Source organism: Hetaerina americana, unplaced genomic scaffold, assembly GCF_022747635.1.
Source record: "Hetaerina americana unplaced genomic scaffold, ioHetAmer1.1.p SCAF_9, whole genome shotgun sequence".
In the NCBI taxonomy this organism is placed as follows: Eukaryota; Metazoa; Arthropoda; class Insecta; order Odonata; family Calopterygidae; genus Hetaerina; species Hetaerina americana.
In genome coordinates, this window is record NW_027287538.1 from 20,785,675 (window position 1) to 20,806,950 (window position 21,276).

General features: G+C 35.7%; 1 protein-coding gene across 4 annotated transcripts in view; it reads right to left on the bottom strand.

Moving 5' to 3' along the window:
* The window catches only part of LOC139698821 (alpha-tocopherol transfer protein-like), a 95,666-nt gene that overhangs the window by 1,044 nt on the left and 73,346 nt on the right, over positions 1 to 21,276 (bottom strand). For all 4 annotated transcript variants that reach the window (XM_071597751.1, XM_071597753.1, XM_071597752.1 and 1 more), the window contains exons 3-7: positions 14,542 to 14,636; positions 11,478 to 11,631; positions 9,486 to 9,679; positions 7,290 to 7,400; positions 3,891 to 4,041 (exon numbers count right to left, since the gene is read on the bottom strand). In XM_071597751.1, coding sequence (XP_071453852.1) covers positions 3,891 to 4,041; positions 7,290 to 7,400; positions 9,486 to 9,679; positions 11,478 to 11,631; positions 14,542 to 14,636 — 705 coding nt within the window. The remainder of the gene's footprint in view (positions 1 to 3,890; positions 4,042 to 7,289; positions 7,401 to 9,485; positions 9,680 to 11,477; positions 11,632 to 14,541; positions 14,637 to 21,276) is intronic.

Genomic DNA, 21,276 nt, shown 5'->3' on the forward strand with positions numbered 1-21,276 from the left:
ACTCGTAAAAACTTTGATATGGAGCGTAGCTATGTACGGCACGGAAACGTGGTCATTGAAGCAGGAGGATAAACGTAGATTGGAGGCTTTTGAAATTTGTGTGTGGAGAAGAATGGAGAAGGTAAAATGGGCAGAGAAGAAAACAAATGAGGAAGTACTTGGTATGGATGTGGATGAAGAGAGGGGTTTGTTGGGAGCAATCCCATGGAGGCAGGGAAAGTGGCTGAAGGGGGTATTGAATGGCAGCGGGATGTTGAAGACTGTAATAGAGGGTAGAATGTTAGGCAAACGAGGAAAGGGAAGGAACAGGATAGGGATGTTGGATGGGATGAAGGGAGGAAGAAAGTACTCAGAGCTGAAGAGGGACCTGATGTGGAGTGGGATGTTGTGTTTTGCTAGGGGCCACAAATTATTTAATTAGTAATTATGTCCATCCAAAAAAACCTACCTTAACCGGTAGATTACCAAATAAATAAATAATAACCAAAAATCAATTTGTAGTTATGGGAACCTTAGACATTTTGCTCACATGGAATCTTATTATGTGTTTAATATTTCAATAAAAAAATTGCTATTGGATCAGAGGCAGTGATCTTAATTTTTTTAGAATAATTAGCAAAGTTGAAATGGGAGATGCATATGGGACTGTTCCTATTTCTGCTACAAAACAATCTCATTCAAGTGCAATTGGTGGAAACAATCCACTGAAAGCAAAAAAAAAATTAAACCCATTTATATGAAAACTATATTTTACTATTATGGAAAAACTTGATAGTATGAAATGATTTCGATAAAGTAAAAATTGCTCAACTCGAGTTTCTATATTCCAATCTGTATTTTCTAGATAAAAGAGAAAGAGTTGGAAATTTCGATCAGTTAAGGAAAAAAAAAACATTTATTTGGAAATGGAATGAAAAAGTTGTACAGCTTTCTCATTCAAGTAATGTGCCTCGTATTTATAAGATATTTTATCATTCTGAAACCTCTTTTCGTGTTTTCATCTTATGATGAGAAAAGTACGTATGCACCCACTTAAAAATGTTAAATTGGCTCCCATTGGAATAAATTTTGCTAGCATGTGATCAAATAAATTTAAATTTGACTTTATGAAGGGATGATCAAAGTAAAATTACAAAATGAGTATCATTATACACAGCGAATTATTTATCTGCGATTTTTCAAACGAACGATTTAAAATTTTTTTTTTAAATATACACACTCTAGCGCAGCTTATCAAATCACCATAAATTAAATTCATAATTTACTTAATAAGTGGATAAGTTGACATAACCTGTGAAGAAAAAATTTCTTGTATTTAAAAAAATTTTCTAGTTGATATTCCTTTAGTTCTTTGCATTAGGGTTCTTTCTCTTCAGTTGCAATAAACACAATCACTCCTCTTTTTCACTAAATCTCCCCAAATTTTTTGAGGAGATTACCTAAATCTTCATCCTTTCAAAAACCTAATCCACTGCCCGTCATTTAAAGAATAACTGGATTTTAAGTTGAAAATATCTGATTAGGATTTTGTGTATGTTTTGCAAATGGAGGTAAAAATCAGATACCCAAGGTTTGCATATCAAAACCAAAATGGACCCTACTTGGATTTTGTAAGAATCAGTTAAACTGAACCTCACATATCGAAAGAATAAATGAATAAAAGTAAATAAATATTTAAAACTAGCACTGTCGCTAATTAGTTCATGTTTAGTATGAACGAAAGGAAATCAAATGAGGAAGGGCTTGGTGTGGTATGGGAAAAATAGAGAGGATTATGGTGAGAATTCTGTAGGAGGAAGCAGTAAAGGTAGATCCAGAGCATTTTGATTAATGGCATGATGATGAAATCTGTGATAGAGAAGAAGAAACGCACTATGCAGGTGAGGAAGGGGAAAGTAGAGCATTAGAATGTTGGATGAAATGAAAGAAGGAATACAGTATGTGGAATTGAAGAGGGACTTGCTGCAGTGTCAAATATCAGGTTCTGTTTTGTTAGAAAAGCAAGGAAATTATCACTGTGCCATTGTATAGCCTGTGACCACTGTGAACCAACCTTAAACATTAGAATACAAATAACAATATTGTATGGTATGGGGAAGTAAAAAAAGTTAATGGGAGTTATTCAAAGAAGGACGTATGGATAGGTACAGGAGATATTGAGTCACATTTGGTTGTGATATAAAAGGTAGAATCTTAGGTAATGAGATGACGGAAGGATAAGAACACCCACTTAAGGTGGCATGAAGGAAGTTAAAAGGACACATGAAAGGTTAAAATCATTGGGTCAAATGCAAAGGTTTATGTCTACCAGCACACAAGCATTTCTGTGTTTTGAAAAAATCAAAACCCTGTGCAAATTTTTTGAAATCTGTAGAAAATCTCCCTATGATTATGGCCAAGAGGTGACCAGTCAGCCAAGGGGTAGCAAGCATTGCTGATTGTATTAGCAAGGCTGTGCGATAGGTATGGGATGACAATAAATGCATGGAAAAGAAAGGTCATGCAGTTTTCAAAAAGGAGAAAGGCATTTGGGATATAAAACAAAGAATTGTGTTGTGCAAAGTAGCTTTCACAAAAAGAAGGAAATTGATGGCAGAGACATAGAGTACAGAAGACTTGTTAAAACTTTGGTATGGAGCGTACATATATTATTATTATTATTATTATTATTATTATTATTATTATTATTATTATAAATACACATGTGCTAATAGACACTGTCAGGTGGCACACAAGTCCCAAACAATTGCAAAATATAATACATAAAACCAGACAAACACAGATCTCTTTAACAAAACAAGTGAATCCCCATCCCATTTACAACCATTAACCAGCAAGAAAAAAAAAAGATACATAAAAAAAAATTAAGCTATAACATATAATACCATACACCACACATAAATCAAATTTTTACATATATACCTTACATCTATTCTTAAAAGTATACACTCATATATATATATATATATATATATATATATATATATATATATATATATATATATATACATATATATATATATATATATACATATATATATATATATATATATATATATATATATATATATATATATTATATATATATAGATATATATTATATATATATAAATATAATATAATATATATACATATATATATAATATAATATATATTATATATATAAAATATATATATACATATATATTATATAATATATATATACATATATATTATATTATATATATATATATATATATATATATATATATATATACATATATGGCGTGGAAAAATGTATATATATATATATATATACATATATGGCGTGGAAAAATGGTCACTGAAGCAGGAGGATACAGGTAGATGTAGACTGGAGGCTTTTGGAATGTGTGTGTGGAGAAGAATGGAGAAGGTGAAGTGGGCAGATAGGAAAACAAATGAGAAAGTGCTACATACGGTGGGGGAGGAAAGGGGATTGTTGGAATTAATCATAAATTGACAGAAAAAATGAATGGAAAGCATATTGATTGGCGGTGGGATCTTGAAGACTGTAGTAGAGGGGAGAATGTTAGGTAAACGAGGAAGGGGCTCAGAATAGGATAGGGATGTTATATGGGATGAAGGGAGGAAGGAAGTATGTGGTATAGTAGAGAGGCTTATTTTATTATCAGCTGACAGGTTGTGTACTCTCTCATACAAGGCTGAGAAATGTAGGGGTTATACGTTTGTGTCCATCCAAAACCTTTCTTAAACCATTGACTACCAAGTAATAATTATCATTAGCCTCCATGAATAGTGCTAACATTCTCTTGATGTCACTACACTTTGAACATCTTGGTCCAAAGCACATCCAACTTAATGTAAGTTAAAGTGTATTTGGAATTAATTCTGGGCAGGTAGATACTTACCCTCATATTCATTCTCATAAAGGGAGAAGAAATTGACCCACTCCTGACCCTCTATGTTTGGGAGTTTCATGTTGCCGCCATACTGAACCGGGAGGCAGTCAGCATCTATGTGTGCTAGGATAGATTCTTTGTTGGCCCCATGAAGAAAAATCTGAAAGTAATTATACAAGAAATAAATAGGTACATCCACTGAATTTCAATACAGGGGTAGAGAGGATTGGATTATTGACCGGAGGGCACTGGTTCGATTCCCAGTCATGCCTCTCTGGGTACCCTCAGCTTTACGTAATCAGTGTGTTTTTTTGGCACGAGATCTTTCTCGGAAACCATTAGCTGGCACAGGGAAAGGATTTTGCCCCTCGGGTTGCCCCTTGCCTGATTAGGGTTAAATGGAAGAAGGGACCATTAGGTCTCAATTTCGCCCCAAATAAAGACCTCAAATCTATCTATCTACCCTGATGTGTAAATTTCATGCACTGTTGGGCCAAGTACTGGGTGAACTCAACCATTACCTACCAAAATGAACTTTGGGTTGATTACCATATCTTTGGTTTTTTATGCAAGACAAAAATAACTAAAAACTTTAAAATTAGTCTCAAGGGCTTTCTAACTTAGGCATTCATTTAAGATTGAGTTCATTGAATTAACGGAAAAGTACTTCACTGAACTGTAAAGTTTTATTCATTGCGATATTCTCTCCACACTTTATATTCCTCATATTTTTGAACATTTGATTCAATTCATGATTAATTTCATATTTCTATGAAGCAATTCATAATTCAATTGGTGAAATATTTTTTATGCATTAACAAAGTGCTTGTGAAGAGCATGGTGAGAAAGATGAGAAGATTAAATGACATGCAATTGCAGGTAAAATGGTTGTTTCAAATTGAAAATCTGACTGCATTAATGCAAGAAAAAAATTAGGTTGTCAGATGAATAATCTTAAAATTAATTCAAAAAAGAGAAAGTACGGATGAAGGTAGCATTTAAAGAATATGCTGTCTACTCATAGAAGCGACAAACTTTACAAAGTAATTATTTCCCAAAATTGAAGCTTTCTAAATGATAAAGACCAGGAATATCCAAATCTGGTGTTTCAATATATATACTACCTTGATCAAAAATTTCCCGGAATTTATTCAGAAAATTAAAAATACAAGTTTATTCATCTAAATCTATATTGTCCCCTTCAAAGTAATCCCCATCGACTGCAACACACTTATGCCAGCGCTTGATCCAATCCTCGAAACATTTTTTATATTCGGTTTTCGGTATGTCCATCAGTGCTTCCTGCGATTTTTCCATTACTTCCTCTCGGCTGCTAAAACGCGTTCCCCGTAATGGTTTTTTAACTCGATTGAACAGAAAGAAGTCACAGGGAGCCAAATCAGGTGAATTCGGTGGCTGTTGGATGGTATTTGTTGCATTTTTCGTCGAAAAATTACGAATAATGATAGCACTGTGCGACGGTGCGTCATCATGGTGCAAAATCCACGAGTTTTCTGCCCACATTTCTGGTCTCTTTCGGCGAATTGCTTCACGCAAACGTCTCATAACGCCCAAATAATACTCTTTGTTTACTGTCTGGCCTTCTGGCAAAAATTCATGATGCACTACACCGTTGTAATCCATGAAAACCGTCAGCATTGCCTTCTTTTTTGACTGAAAACGACGTGGTTTTTTTGGTCTCGGCTCATTTGGTGAACGCCATTCACTTGCCTGATGTCTGGATTGCGTGTCGTACTCATAAACCCACGTCTCGTCTCCAGTAATGATCCTTTTGATGAATGTGGGATCGGATTCAGCCTCGCAAATCATGTCTTTTGCGACGTCAACACGGTCTCTTTTTTGCATGAAATTGAGGTCTTTTGGAACCAACTTTGCTGCTACACGACGGAAACCCAAATCATTAACCACAATGTCTTGGGCGGATCCATAGGCAATGTTCAAGTCCTCCGCTATTTCTCTGATGGTTAATTTGCGGTTATTGACCAACATTTCTTTTACTTTATCCATTTTTTCACCGACTTTCGATGTCGATGGTCTGCCACTGCGTTCATCATCTTCGATTGACTCACGACCACTTCTGAACCGCTCGTGCCACTGGTAAACGACCGTTTTTTTTTAGAGAATCGTTGCCGAAACACTTTTCCAACATTTCCAACGTCCGTGCGCCACTAAATCCGTTTTTTACGCAAAATTTAATACAAGTTCGTTGTTGCAAATTTAAATCCATTTCTGCAATTGTAAAAAATCGCCAACACACACAGAGATAGATGTACTCTTGGCTACGTAACTTTTGCAAATGTCAAGTTATGACACTAAGATTTAAAGGGAATATCAACAACAGATGTACCAATTTAACAAAAAAAACAGAACTCAAATCGGAACGATGGGAGCGCCACACGGTGGTTATTCCGGGAACTTTTTGATCAAGGTAATATATATATATATATATATATATATATATATATATATATATATATATATATATATATATATATATATATATATATATATATATATATATATATGTATGTTATTTATATATATATATATATATATGTATATTATATATATAATATATATATAATGTATAACACTTAGCACTAGTGGACACAGACAAAAACACAGAAACACACAAAAAAGAGACTCACTATATATATATATATATATATATATATATTTAAAATATATATAAATATATACATATATATATATATTATATATATACATATATATATATATATATATATATATATATATATTTAAAAAATATATATATACACACATATATATATATATATTATATATATATAATGTATAACACTTAGCACTAGTGGACACAGACAAAAACACAGAAACACACAAAAAAGAGACTCACTATTTTTGTGTTTTTGTGTTTTTGTCTGGGTCCACTAGTGCTAAGTGTTATACATTATTATTCACGTCCGTGAGACTTTCAAAAAGTGTTTTATATACATATATATTATATATATATATATATATATATATATATATATATATATATATATATATATATATATATATATATGATGTATAACACTTAGCACCAGTGGACACAGACAAAAACACAGAAACACACAAAAAAGAGACTCACTATTTTTGTGTATTTTTGTGTTTTTGTCTGGGTCCACTAGTGCTAAGTGTTATACATTAATATTCACGTCCGTGAGACTTTCAAAAAGTGTTATATATATATATATATATTATATATATATATATATATATATATATATATATATATATATATATATATATATATATGATAATGATTTCCTACACACAGAAATACCTAAACCTAAAACCTTGTTATTCCCACACTAAAAAAAAGTGCTGATGGTTACCTATGCCTACAATTTTTCGTCTACTTACCCTGCTTCGTAGTTTTTCTCTCATGAAAGGCTTGAAGAGTGCAAATATCATGTTGAAAATGTAGGGTTGATTCACAACGTGGACTGCTTTCAACCTTGCAGGAAGACAATCCTGATTTTGTAAGAGAAGGAATAACACTTACTAAGGAATATGCTGGCACATCAATATTTATGATCTATCTTAATAATATTAATTTTTTTGTGCAGATAAAATGAAAAATTCACTCATTAACTTTCCATTTTTTTTAAATTGTCAGCAAGGAAACCATGGTTGTTTTCTGATTGAATTCATTGAGAAAACTTTACTAGCAGACATGGGCATTTATATCCACCAGAGCAACTCCATCAAGCTCTAAACATTCTATCATCAGGTACAGAACCTAACCAAAGACCTTTAACTTGTAAATTGTGCTATAGAATCATCATGAATTAAAAAAAAAAAAGATTTGGAATTGGAATAATTTAGTCATATCGTTTAGCTGCTAAAATTCATAAGATTGTTTGGACAATACATAATTTTTCACAGACTTTTTTTCCTTGGTATTGTATAAAAATATCAGACAATAGCTAAAATATTTCACGTAATATTTTTCTAAGACATGATCCATATTTAAGGGCGCTACAAATGGCATTAATGCTCTCAGAAGATATAATTTTTACAATTTTTAGCAATCATTACCAATAATTCATACAGAAAATTTAATTGTTTATTCTATGCATGAATTTTCTATTTTATTAAAAAGAAAATATTGTTTTCGACATTTTTTTATACCACAGTAATAAACAATTCAATGTGACAGGAACAGTAGAAATATTGTGAAAAAATATTCCAAGGTTACCTAATCACAGGGTTGTTAGGACACCATCACATCAGTTATTATTATAATTATGATAGGACAGCTTAAATTTACAATATGAATCATTTGCCTGACTGAAATACGCAAATTTCACAATATATATCAAAGACAAATCATCAGAATTGGCACAATCCAGTAAGCTGGGCATTGTAAAAATGTATATTCAGTATATAAAACGTGGTAATTGAAGCAGGAGGATAGACGTAGACTGGAGGCTTTTGAAATGTGGGTTTGGAGAAGAATGGAGAAGGTGAAATGGGCAGAGAAGAAAACAAATGAGGAAGTACTTGGTATGGTGGGTGAAGAGAGGGGTTTGTTGGGAGAAATCCTATGGAGGCAGGAAAAGTGGATGAAGGGGGTATTGACCGGTAGTGGGATGTTGAAGACTGTAATTGAGGGGAGAATGTTAGGCAGACGAGGAAGGGGAAGGAACAGGATAGGAATGTTGGACGGGATGAAGGGAGGAAGAAAGTACTCAGAGCTGAAGAGGGAACTGATGTAAAGTAGGATGTTGTGTTTTGCTAGGGGCCACAAATTATTTAATTAGTAATTATGTCCATCCAAAAACCTACCTTAACCGGTAGATTACCTAATAATAATAATGATATAAAACTAACTACTGATTGGAGATATGGAACATTGAAAGAGTTGACTGAGTGAAGAATGGAAGAAACCTTTGAATAACATGGTGCTGGAGAAGGAAATGCTGAAGATGAAATGAAGGAAGTGAGGAACAAGGTGGTATACATGTATGGAAAATCAGAAGTGGGTAGTACCATGTGGAGACCTCTACGGCTAAGAAGAAGAACTGTTGATGAATTGGACACACCCCTTTGAGGCACAAAATTGATTAGTCAGAAACATATTGGAAAGGAAGATCACGGAAAACCAAGAGATGCAAGTATATATGAAACAAATTAAGAAGGACATAGAGCAGAGAAGCAATCTGGCAGGGGGTGAAAGGGAATTAGTTAACTTTGAATAAAGAAAAATGGAAGACTGAAATAATACTCATCGTAGTCATTAAACTAATGAAGTTGATGAATAATGTCACCTAGAGACATTGAAAGTTAAACATATCCTACTGCATTAAGCCCAAGAAAAAAATATTTTCGAAACCAGTAAATGGTAAATATAAATGTACTCGTATCTTATCGTTGCCAAGTTTTGACTTCAAATTCCGATCTTGTGAGAATTGCCAATTTATATAAGAATATATAGAGGGAGGTTTCTTTCACCGTTTCCACCAAATTCGAGTCCAGAGATTTGCTTTTGAGATGGCAGTCTCCTGGTGTCGATTCCGGACCCAAAAGAGAGAAATGCAATCTCGCGGTAATTACCTGGACCCATTCGACTACCCTGCTAGCGAATGCGGGGGTGAAGTGGTAGGCGTGCGTGAGCCCCAGTCCATCCAGATCCATCAAGACAAGGGCCCCTGCGACCTGGGTCTTCGGTTCCCTCATGGCAGCCTCCAGCATCAGGATACACCCTTGGACTATCTCGTCCAGCGAGCACTGCGACGGCTTCCACTTGGCTGGAGCACAATAGTTTAATAGGAAAAGAAATGACAGAAACGATTCAGTGAAGGCCTCGTGTATGGCGGGCTTCCTTCGATTGTTGGTGTTAAGGCGCGAAAAGACTTTTGTCGGCCGTCAATCAGGAAAAACTCGATTTTTCCGTGCAATAAAACCTGGGCTATAAAGCAGCTTTCGGGTCGTCATTCAGAGCAGTTCGCGCAGAATAAAGAGACCTTCGTGCTTCGCCCTTTATTTTATTTTTTTAATTCTAAATTCGGTCGTCCATCCCAACTATTCTCGCGTGAGTTTCGCGGTGAATGAATGACGAAACGAATTGCGTCCGAGGTTAAATCTTCTACAAACTACTAAGGTTACGGCTTCCTTGGGAGCGAAAGTGAAAGTATCAGTTGTTGGGGGGGGGGGGGGGGTAGCACCTTGCGCTACTACGTTGGAAACCGCGATTGATGTCTACGTTTACGGAGAAGAGAGTTGATTTTCAATCTCAAACCGTTTCGCCTTGAGGTAATCCCAAGATTGCGATCTCTTCACCCCGGTGGTATTCCCACCCCCAATGGATCGAGAAGGCCTCTTTCATTTCTACTCATTGATTCATCCAATTCTCCATCAGATCGAAGAAAGCTCAGCTTAACAGAAATCGACGAGCATCTGAACAAAGAGCAACCTGTCGAAACTTGTAGAAACCTTATCCTTTTAATTTTTGCGTGAATCCTTAGACGCTAAACAACTCAATTCAAATATGAACATGTAGCTGTCTACGATGTACGATAAAAAATAGGATTAATATTTTATTTGGTTTTTGTGTTAGTGCAACGGTCCCTGATTCAACTTGACGCCGGTAGCCATATTTAGTGCTATCTCATTGTTGACTGCCGATAAGGTTACCTGTTCCGGTGCGCTCGGTAATTTTTTATTCGTGGGATTAGATAGATTTTTTCAAAGGATTATATGTAGTACCCTGCTAGCCACCACTAGGGTGTGTGGAAGGGCGTGATCACACACCAGACTGCCCCTGACTCAAAACATTTTCCCCTCTTATTGCGGTCGGACATACGTTGTTCTGATCACCCTATCGTTTGAGCGAAAAATGACATCTTAAATCTATCTTTTCTGTACTTCACCTTCTCTTCACCCACATTTCAAAAGCCTCCAATAAACGTCTATTCTCCTACTTCAATGACCACGTTTCCGCGCCGCACATAGCTACGCTTCATATAAAAGTTTTGACAAGTCTTTTCTTAACATCCTTACTCAAAGTCCCTGTCATCAACTCCCTCCTCCTTGTGTAAGCCTCTTTGCCTAGCGCAAATTCTTCTCCTTACGTCCCTACTACTTGGACCGTTTTGGTCCAAAACACTTCCGAGATACGTAAACTGTTCTACCTGCTCTAGTTTTTGCCCTCCTATTTCAATGTTCACCTTAGCCTTTCTCTTTCTGGTAAATCGCATTTGCTTTGTTTTATTAGTATTGATTCTCATTCCATACCTGTCGCACTGAATTTCCAATTCACTAAGCAATGCTTGCAGCCCCTTGGCTGACTGATAAACTAGAGCTTGGTCATCAGCAAACCTAACTGATTTTACGAATTCCCCACCGACTTTCATTCCTACCTCCAGTACTTCCCATACGTCTTTAATCATTTCCTCCACATATACGTTGGAGGTGATAATGGACAAGATCTTGTTCCACTCACTTGTTACTCTGGCAAGAGTGCCCTTCGGGATTCAAAACGGAGAGAGCCCTATCAAAGTGACGCATGCGCGTAACATCTCTTGGGAAAAACCTTTTGATACTCACCTCCAGACTCGATCACCAGTATTCGCCTTCCCAATTGGTCCCTCTTCGGGAGAACGGTGAGGATGCTTTGGGACAGAATGTTTTTGGCGGTCGTCGGAGTAAGGCCTACGTACAATTTGGGGTTCTTAATCTTGAAGGCGAAATATCTTCGGATCTGTAAAATAATGAGAGGAAAAAAATCACACCGCCGAGCAAAGATATCAGATCAATCGGAAAATGTTGGATTGATTGTTTCATTCGTACCTGATAGAGTATTTCTGCAGGTGATAAACTATATACTTCGGGACTCATCACTGATCGATTTATATTGAGCCTTTTGCCAAAACTCCGTAGATTTAAGAGGAACATAATGTTTATCAACGTCGAAAAAAGTATCGAAGCTTTTTTACCGTGATAGTAGCGATTACTTCGTATAGGAAACGAACAGAAACGAATATTCCTACGATTTGGTCGAAATAATCGAATTCTATCTAATGGCAATTGAGCGTATTATTTACTAAGGTATCAACTTGTACATGTGACCAGTGCTAAGGTCGACTTCAAATCTCATCATACTTATGCTTATTATACGAAAAAGTATAAACCCCGCCCGGATTCGATAATTAATTAGGCATAACCATCGAAATATTCGCCATCCGAGTAAAATTGTTCACTTCGACAAGTTCGTTTAGATTTATTGGCCAAGTAAACCTCGTAAACAAAGCTTTTTATTCTATGCTCCCATTGGGCGTTAAATGCATTGTTGATGAATTTAATTGTTGATAATTTAGTTGTTTATCGACAATTTATTTAATCATAGGAATATGTCTGGGCTGTTTTCAACATTGCTACGATGGCGTTGATGTCAACTATGCATTACAAGGTGGACCCATGAATGATAGAGTATTTTTCAACATTTGCCAACGCCAATCAAAATGCTCTTCATCCACCTCTCCTGCTTCCTCTGGATTTCTTTCAAAAAGCCCCTCTCTCCTCCCCCATGCCATGCCTAGGACTTCTTCGTTTACTTTCCTTTCCGTCCATTTCTATTTTCATATCCTTCTCCCGCACCATCTCAAACGTTTCCTATCTTCCTTCATCTTCGTCTTGCTTCATCAACCTTGTTTCCGAACCGGGCAAATCACTCTCCATACCAAAGTTTCCACTAACTTCTTCTCCCATCAATCCCCTCTTCCCTCCTCTACTGTCGATAGCATCTCTTCATTTGTTTTTCTTTCTGTCTACTTCACCTTCTCCAAACCCACATTCCATAAGCCTCCAATGTGCGTCCATCCTCCTGCTTCAGTGACCCATGTTTCCGCGCCGTACGTAGCAACGCTCCATACCGAAGTTTTAACCAGTCTTTTCTTAAAACCCTTACCCTCCATCCCTATCATCAATTCCTTCTTCCTTGCGAAAGTTTATTTTTGCCTAACGCAATTCTAAGTCTTACGTCCTAAGTAAAATGATCTTCTCTGTCCCAAACTCTTCCGAGATACGTAAACTGCTCAACCTGCTCAAGTTTACGAACTCTTTTTTTTAGTAAAAACTATGAATTAATCCTTCCTCCTCCTCGTAAACCTCATAGTTATCCTATATGAAGAGGAACAATAGGTTTAACTTGGATATAAAAGAACTAATATATTGTTTTAGTGATCAAAACATTTTTCTGCGCAGGCGTAACATGACATTTGAATAATACATAATAATAAATTTGGTATAATATCTATTATCTATTAAACTATTATGCTAACAATGAATGAATAATTTTGTGTCTGTGTCTGTATATACCTGTATATTTTCTAATTGTATGTATAATTATATTAACATATATTAATACATAAGGAAAAGTGATAGGAGCCCATATAAAGGACGAACACATGAGAGGTGGGGAAGGCAGAATCGAGCAAATCATAAGCGCAAAAATACTTCTTCGACAAGGACTTGAACACCCACCGGATTTTTCCTTTCCTTTACGATGTCGTATGATTGCTTACCAACTATCCTTCCTCTTGTGTCTCGTGTTTTTCTCCTCAATAGCTCAAGTGGTTAAAGCATCCGCCCGGCAAGTGGTAAGATCCGGTGTTCAAGTCCCGGTCAAGGAAGTATTTTTGCGCTTATGATTTGCTCGATTTCGCCTTCCCCACTCTCATGTGCTCGTCTTTTATGTGTGTTCCTGTCCCTATTCCTTACATTTATTTCCATGCGAATGAGTATTTGTTTGCCATATGGTGGGTTTTAGTGTTTGAATGTATGTATATGTATATACATGTATATATATATATATATATATATATATATATATATATATATATATATATATATATATATATATATACACACACACCAAAAGATAGCACCAATGAACATAAATAGAAAAGAAACTCATACATACCCAAAATTTGTGTGTTTTTTTGTCGCTAGTGCTATCTTGAGTTACATAATTATTCACATCCGTGAGACTTTCACTAAAGTTTATATATATATATATATATATATAATATATATATATATATATATATATAGTACATTACACAGTAACACACAATATAGAAACACAAAAAAGGAACACTCACACGTTATTTCTTGATAATTTTGTCGGAATTCTACTCCGTCTTCATCGGAAGATATAGATGTAATGACCATTACTTTGTTGTGAGTGTTCCTTTTTTTGTGTTTCTATATTGTGTGTTACTGTGTAATGTACTATTCGGCACTTCCGTGTTACGTCGACGAAATCATGTATGTATGTGTGTGTGTGTGTATGTGTATATATATATATATATATATATATATATATATATATATATATATATATATATATATATATATGTATGTATATAAATTAATATTTGAACTTGCGACTACGCATATACGCTCGCACATATACAATATTACTAATTACATGTAATTCTAATGCCGTCGCTCAAATGGAAATTAAATGTGAAAACTTGTAATATAGTATTTATGCTGAATCCTAGTTTTGATACCTTTAAAACTTGCAGGTTTGCAGGACCACGTGAAGCATTAGAACTGCAAAGAGAGAAAAGTCCTCTTGCCGAGGACATACTCCAGGTCAACTCACCAGTGCCCTTGCGCTCTCCGTGTAGTATTTGCAAGGCCGCAGGAACTGGATAAGGAATGCGTCATCGTCGAGTGGAATGTTGAGATCTGTGTCATCTGGTGAGTGAAATTGTAATCGTTACTTCAAAAATAAAAAAAAGTTGTCCATCCAACACACAGAATTAATTAGATATTGTCTCGCCTCTCCAAAAAGATCCCTTTTTAGAGATGGACACAAACTGTTGACAACGAGTTGTACGTACCCTTAAAGACTAAACAATAAGGTGGATATAAATGCTATCGTTTTTTACGCTGATAAAAGAGAGAATAGTCCTTTCCCCACACATAATTGTAAAGGTCCCGAATAGGAGGGCTTATACTAGAGTATATGTAATTCATTTTTACGCTATTTATGCATATATCGGAAGTATTTTGGGGCAAGATTGTCAATGTAGTATTCCATTGGATATGCATTGTGAAAACTAGAGCAGGTGGAACAGTTTACGTATCTCGGTAGTGTTTTGGACCAACACGGTCAAAGTAGTAGGGACGTAAGGAGAAGAATTGCGCTAGGCAAAGAGGCTTTCACAAGGAGGAGGGAGTTGATGACGGGGACTTTGAGTAAGGATGTTAAGAAAAGACTCGTAAAAACTTTGATATGGAGCGTAGCTATGTACGGCGCGGAAACGTGGTCATTGAAGCAGGAGGATAGATGTAGACTGGAGGCTTTTGAAATGTGGGTGTGGAGAAGAATGGAGAAGGTGAAATGGACAGAGGAGAAAACAAATGAGGAAGTACTTGGCATGGTGGGTGAAGAGAGGGGTTTGTTGGGAGCAATCCTATGGAGGCAGGAAAAGTGGATGAAGGCGGTATTGACCGGTAGTGGGATGTTGAAGACTGTGACAGAGGGGAGAATGTTGGGCAAAAGAGGAAAGGGCTAGGAACAGGATAGGGATTTTGGACGGGATGATGGGAGGAAGAAGGTACTCAGAGATGATGAGGGACCTGATGTAGAGTAGGATGCTGGATGTTGTGTTTTGCTAGGGGTCACAAATTATTTAATTAGTAATTATGTCCATCCAAAAACCTACCTTAACCAGTAGATTACCTAATAATAATGCAGTGTGATAGGTATAAGATAAGAATAATTGCAATCAAGACAAAGGTTACTCGGTTTTCGAGTAAGAGGGAAGATAAATTAAGTAATAATAAATTAGGAGTTAATAATCTAGAGCAGGTGGAACAATTGACCTATCTCGGAAGTGTCCTGTACCAAAATGGTCATATTAGTAGGGGCATAAGAAGAAGAATTACGTCAGGCAAAGGAGTTTTCACGAATTGATGACAGGGACGTTGAGTAAGGGTGTTTAGAAAATACTCGTCAAAATCTTGACATTGAGCGTGGTTTTGTCCATCACGGAAACGTGATCACCGATGCAGGGCGACGGGCATATGTTTTAAGCATTTGAGATAGTGCGAGTGTGAAAAGATAAGATGTAATGAAATAAAAACAAACGAGGTAGTATTTGGCATGGAATGGGGGGTGGGGAAGAGAGAACCTTGTGATGGGAGAGATTCACGAAAGGCAGGAAAGGACAGGAGATTAACACTGAAAGACAACGTTGTGACGTTTGAATATGACCTGATAAAGTAGATGAAGCTAAAACGGAAACAAAAATATCAGTATTCATGTCGTATCAAAAGTAGGTTATGATGTTTACGATGGAAGACAAAGTAAGTACATGGGAAGCAATTTAAAAAGTAAAAATGAAATGAGTTGAGTAATCATAAAAAAAGAACTTGAAACCATTAAACATGTAACACAATGAACAGCTAACCGCATTCTTTACAGCCACACACGAAGGATATCACCAAACAAGGGTCATAAAAAATAACAAATAAACATCGCTATCACTATGAATTAAATAATATTTGCAAAATATACATATTTGCGAGTTTAATGTCGGCTGATTGCGGTGTTGTTCTGGAGAGTTGTAGGAATAAATGCGTACATTTACTGATAAATTATAAACTTCTTTCAATAAAGAGTGGTAACATATGAAATTAAATACATTTTTCAGTTATCGGCTAGTTCAAGCTGCGTACACTGTTATCTCGGTACACATGCTGACAAACTCATTCATATCTCTTCTTTTGAGCATGTATGTAATTAATATGCTCTAATAGTCGTAAAACAACAAAAGGACGTTGTTATCACTACTGAGCATACCACTAAGAGCCATTCTTAACGATAAAGGAGAAAGTAATTTGAATAATTAGGAGCATGGTCGGAATAAAGATATAAAATGAACATGGCGCAGGAAATTGTCGATTGTTAGGGAAAACAAATTTCTTAAATAATTATTGACGTTGATTTTTCGTTCTTGTATTTAATAGTTTCATAGTGATTTCTTATTATTCATTAGTTCTATTATTTTTTTGGGATATTATTTAAAATGTCGTTAGAATCAAAAATCCAATAACTGGTTCCATACTCTATTTTTTACAAAAACCAATGCAATGCCTTTGACTTTCTCGCTCCCTTCGGTAAAGTCACGAATCAGAAATGTTTTTTAAATGTGGGTACGGATAATAAAAAGGAAAGATGAAATGCACAGATATGAAAGCAAACGAGGAAGTGTTTGTTATGGTGAAAGGGCAGGAGAGGATATACATCGGAAAAATACGAAGGAAGGAAAGGAAAGATGGATTCAGAGCATTTAAATTGATAATGGAATAATGAATGCTGCGATATAGATGGGATGATGTTGGATAAAATTACTAGAAATAGGACAGGTGAAGGCACAGTTTGGAAGGAATGAAAGGCAGGAGGGCGTATGGAGAATTGAAGAGGAACTTATTTTTGTGTGTGTGGGGTATCAGGCCGTGTACTTCTAGGTTAAATCAAGAAATGTAGGTGAGTTAGGTTTGTGTTTAATCCGAAACTTACGTTAAACGGTTGATCACCAAGAAAAGTACTAGTAGGTGTCTCAAAAGAATTTTTTTTTAAATTAACCAAGTCAAAATGGCAACAACTGACTTCGGTGCGATGCAACAAAATGGCGCGTTGCTGAAAATTTTCATTGTTGCGAGAGGAAGCCAATTTCTTTCGATTTTGGCGGGAAATTGTTGGTTATCCGTGATTTGAAATGTTAAGGTTTTTTTTATTTTTCGAGAAATGTATCGGCGCTTTCCTAGTAGTAGTAGTAGTTTTAAGAGTTTTAGGGTGCGTCGACAGCTAAGGTCAGAAAGTTCGGAGATTACATCACATAGCCGTTGTTAAACTAGCAAGGATTAAAGAATATCATCATTAGTTTTTGAGCGAGATCAGAAAATAATGAATCAGATGCTCGAATATTAAAATGACTAGCGATGAATATGATTGCGGCATACGGGCCAACTGAAATATGAATTTCCCCTAAATACCCGCGAGTTCAGCCCATTATGAAACTGGCAGCACATAAAGCCTAGGCCAAAACTTAATTTCAAAAGAACCTATGGTATTACGTAATGAGTTTCCGTTTTAAATAACGACTTTTTGCTTCTTGAAACGCTGATGCTGTGAATGTAGATAGATCGCAGAATAGTTGGCCAACAAACTGGATCGCTGCATTCATACATAGGTTATCGTTTTATTGATACGCGAAAAAAGCACTATTTCCGGGAAAATAGCCTATCTAGAGCAATGGTGTCTTATGTCCCTTCAAAGTACTTCCCTTGGGCCCTAACAAACTTATCGCACCGCCTCTTAAACTACTCAAAACAACCGGCAAAGCCCTTTTTCGGAATGGTCATCAGTTGCATCTTCACATTCTCTTTTATCTCGTAAACGTCAAGGATTTCGTTCTGCAGTTGCAGGGGACTTTCTCCAAGCAGCAAACGATGACCCAAGATTTCTAAAAAAAGGTCATTACTGGAGATAAGCCAAAGGTCTACGGCTATGACCCTGAAACAAAAGCCCAGTCTTCCCAAGAGTCGACAGGTTGACGAGATAAAAGAGAATGCGATCATTCGCTACATGAACTGAGCAGGTAAACTTAAAAAACAACCCGATCTTATACAAGTACACTTGAGATCATTCCTGAAATCAGTGAAGTGAACTAACTGTATTAACTTCATTTCGTGCTTTCCGTTATGTGATTGGTTGTTGACATCTGCTGCTATACGTGTAGATTTGTTTGCAATTGTTGACGTTGTCAAGGATGCGTTGAAGTTTTCTCGAATGCTGGTGATTTTTTTAAAGACAACATTTACGGATAATTATGACTTAGGGAGCGTTCCCTCATAAAAACTCAACTTTTCTGCCATAGATGTCATAAAAGAATATCTTACTGTGTCCTTTAATTTTGTGGAAATGTAGTTTTATTTATTCTATAGTTTTGTGTCTACACATCGAAATATAATTTTCTGGCGGTTCGCAGCAAAAACAACCACACCTGATTTCGCTAAACATGTTTTCGCCAATGATCTCATCAACAGCGTATTCCGGCCTAGAGTTCTACACTCCTCCGTTCAATGTGTTCTACTTTTCCATACGGAAGGTTTTCGGACTTCCCCCGACGACTATTTCCTTATACGATATGTAAGCATTGCGAGGACGTCCTCTTTCTCTGCTCTACATACATTTATTTCTTTAGTTCTTCTTAACTTCCACTCTGACCCACTCTTGATATATATATATATATATATATATATATATATGTATATGGATGTAGAGTAGGATGTTGTGTTTTGCCAGGGGTCACAAATAATTTAATTAGTAATTATGTCCATCCAAAAACCTACATGAACCGGTAGATTACCTTTAAAAAAATATATATATATGTGTGTGTGTACATGTGTATATATATATATATATATATATATATATATATATATATATATATATATATATATATACACACATATATATCATATATATATATATATATATATATATATATATATATATATATATATATACATACACACACATATATATATCATATATATATATATATATATATATATATATATACATACACACACATATATATATCATATATATATATATTTATTTATTTATTTTTGTTTTTTCTCGCTACTTAGAATTGATAAATGCAAAAAAGAAATTTTTATTCATGATGCATTGTTATTTAATCACCCCCGTCCCGCGCGCACTAGCCATGGCTTTAAGTGTTACCGTGTTAATAGATTAGAAGATAATGATTATGAGGTTAGATAAATACAGGCCAAATCCATTAGAGTACCGGTTGTGTCGGTATTAAGTTGCTCGGCAACAAATCTCCAGGTAATGTAGAAAGAAGTAAAAATAAGATATCCACCTCAGCCCATTTAATATTTCTCAGAGGGTTTGCATGAGATGAATTTTCTGTAGCAAGACAAATTGATTTTATTCACTTGACACACTCGATTGCGTTTGTTCATAATAATTCCAAAAAGAAAGACTACTTCGGAAAATGGAGACTGGGAACAATTTCAATTCGAAAGTGTGTTTTACGAGAGAACAACCGCTCGTGACTTTCATGTGTATAAAGGAATGACGAGTTTAGAAATCGAACTGAAAGCGATGTTTCCAGCTAACTTATGGAAAAAATTAAGCCACAAACATTCAGACCATGAAGAGATTGTGTAACCGAGATAGTCTATAAGAAAAAACCTCATAATGAAAATAAAATGTTATAGCCTCTTAATGTATCACGAAGTTTAGTTAAATAAAATCGAGGTAATAACTCTTTAGTCTTCCGTAATATTGTACTTAAACTATACATAAATATGTACCTAGACGTTATCCTCACGTACGACCTCTTGTGGGTGAAATTACCAATGTTAGGGCAAGCTAACAAAACATTAGGTTTCATGAAAATAGTGCAAGTTAATCTCAAAAAACAGGGTCCTTTAATTGGGGAAATGTGATGAAAAGATAAAAGAGAAATGTTTTCTGTGGCTGGTTAGGATTAATTTAAAATATGCTGCTAGTATATTATGGGATCCTCACGAAGTTGGCTTAGTTGCCGCATTTGACCGCGTGCAGTTATATATATATATATATATATATATATATATATATATATATATATATATATATATCTTCGAAATGGAACGCTCTTCGGCAACGCACAAATATACGAGGGTCATCCGGAAAGTAGTACCCGTTCGTGAAATAAAAAGACAAAAGTAAATATTAACAAACATAAAAAATTTTATTTGAAAGAGGATACTTTAAACTACTTCTCAACATAATCTCCAAGCAAATTAAGGCATTTGTCATAACGTGTGACAAGTTTCTGTATTCCTGCTGCATAGTCCTTCGCCGCCAGCTCATTGAGATACGCGAGGGACCCATCTTGCACAAATTTTTGCATAATGCAGATGGTGTTTAACAATTTCATGAACAATTGTTCGAGAAACATTGGGAAAATGCTCACAGATGTCATCAATTGTGACGCGCCGATCGTTCCTCACGAATTCGTCAACTGAGCTCACCAGTTGGTCTGTAATGACAGACGGTCTCTCCGAACGCTCATCGTCGTGTGTGTTCCCCCTCCCCATGTTGAAGTTGCGACACCACCGCCGAACAGACGACTCGTCCATTACATTGTCTCCATACACCTCCTTTAATTGGCGATGAATATCACATGGGCGAACGTTTCTTGCATTGAGGAATTTAATCACTGCCCTCACTTCACAACTGGCGGCGTTCTCAATTTTTTTAAACATTGTAAACAATCACAGAAACAACACAGGCAATGCTAGC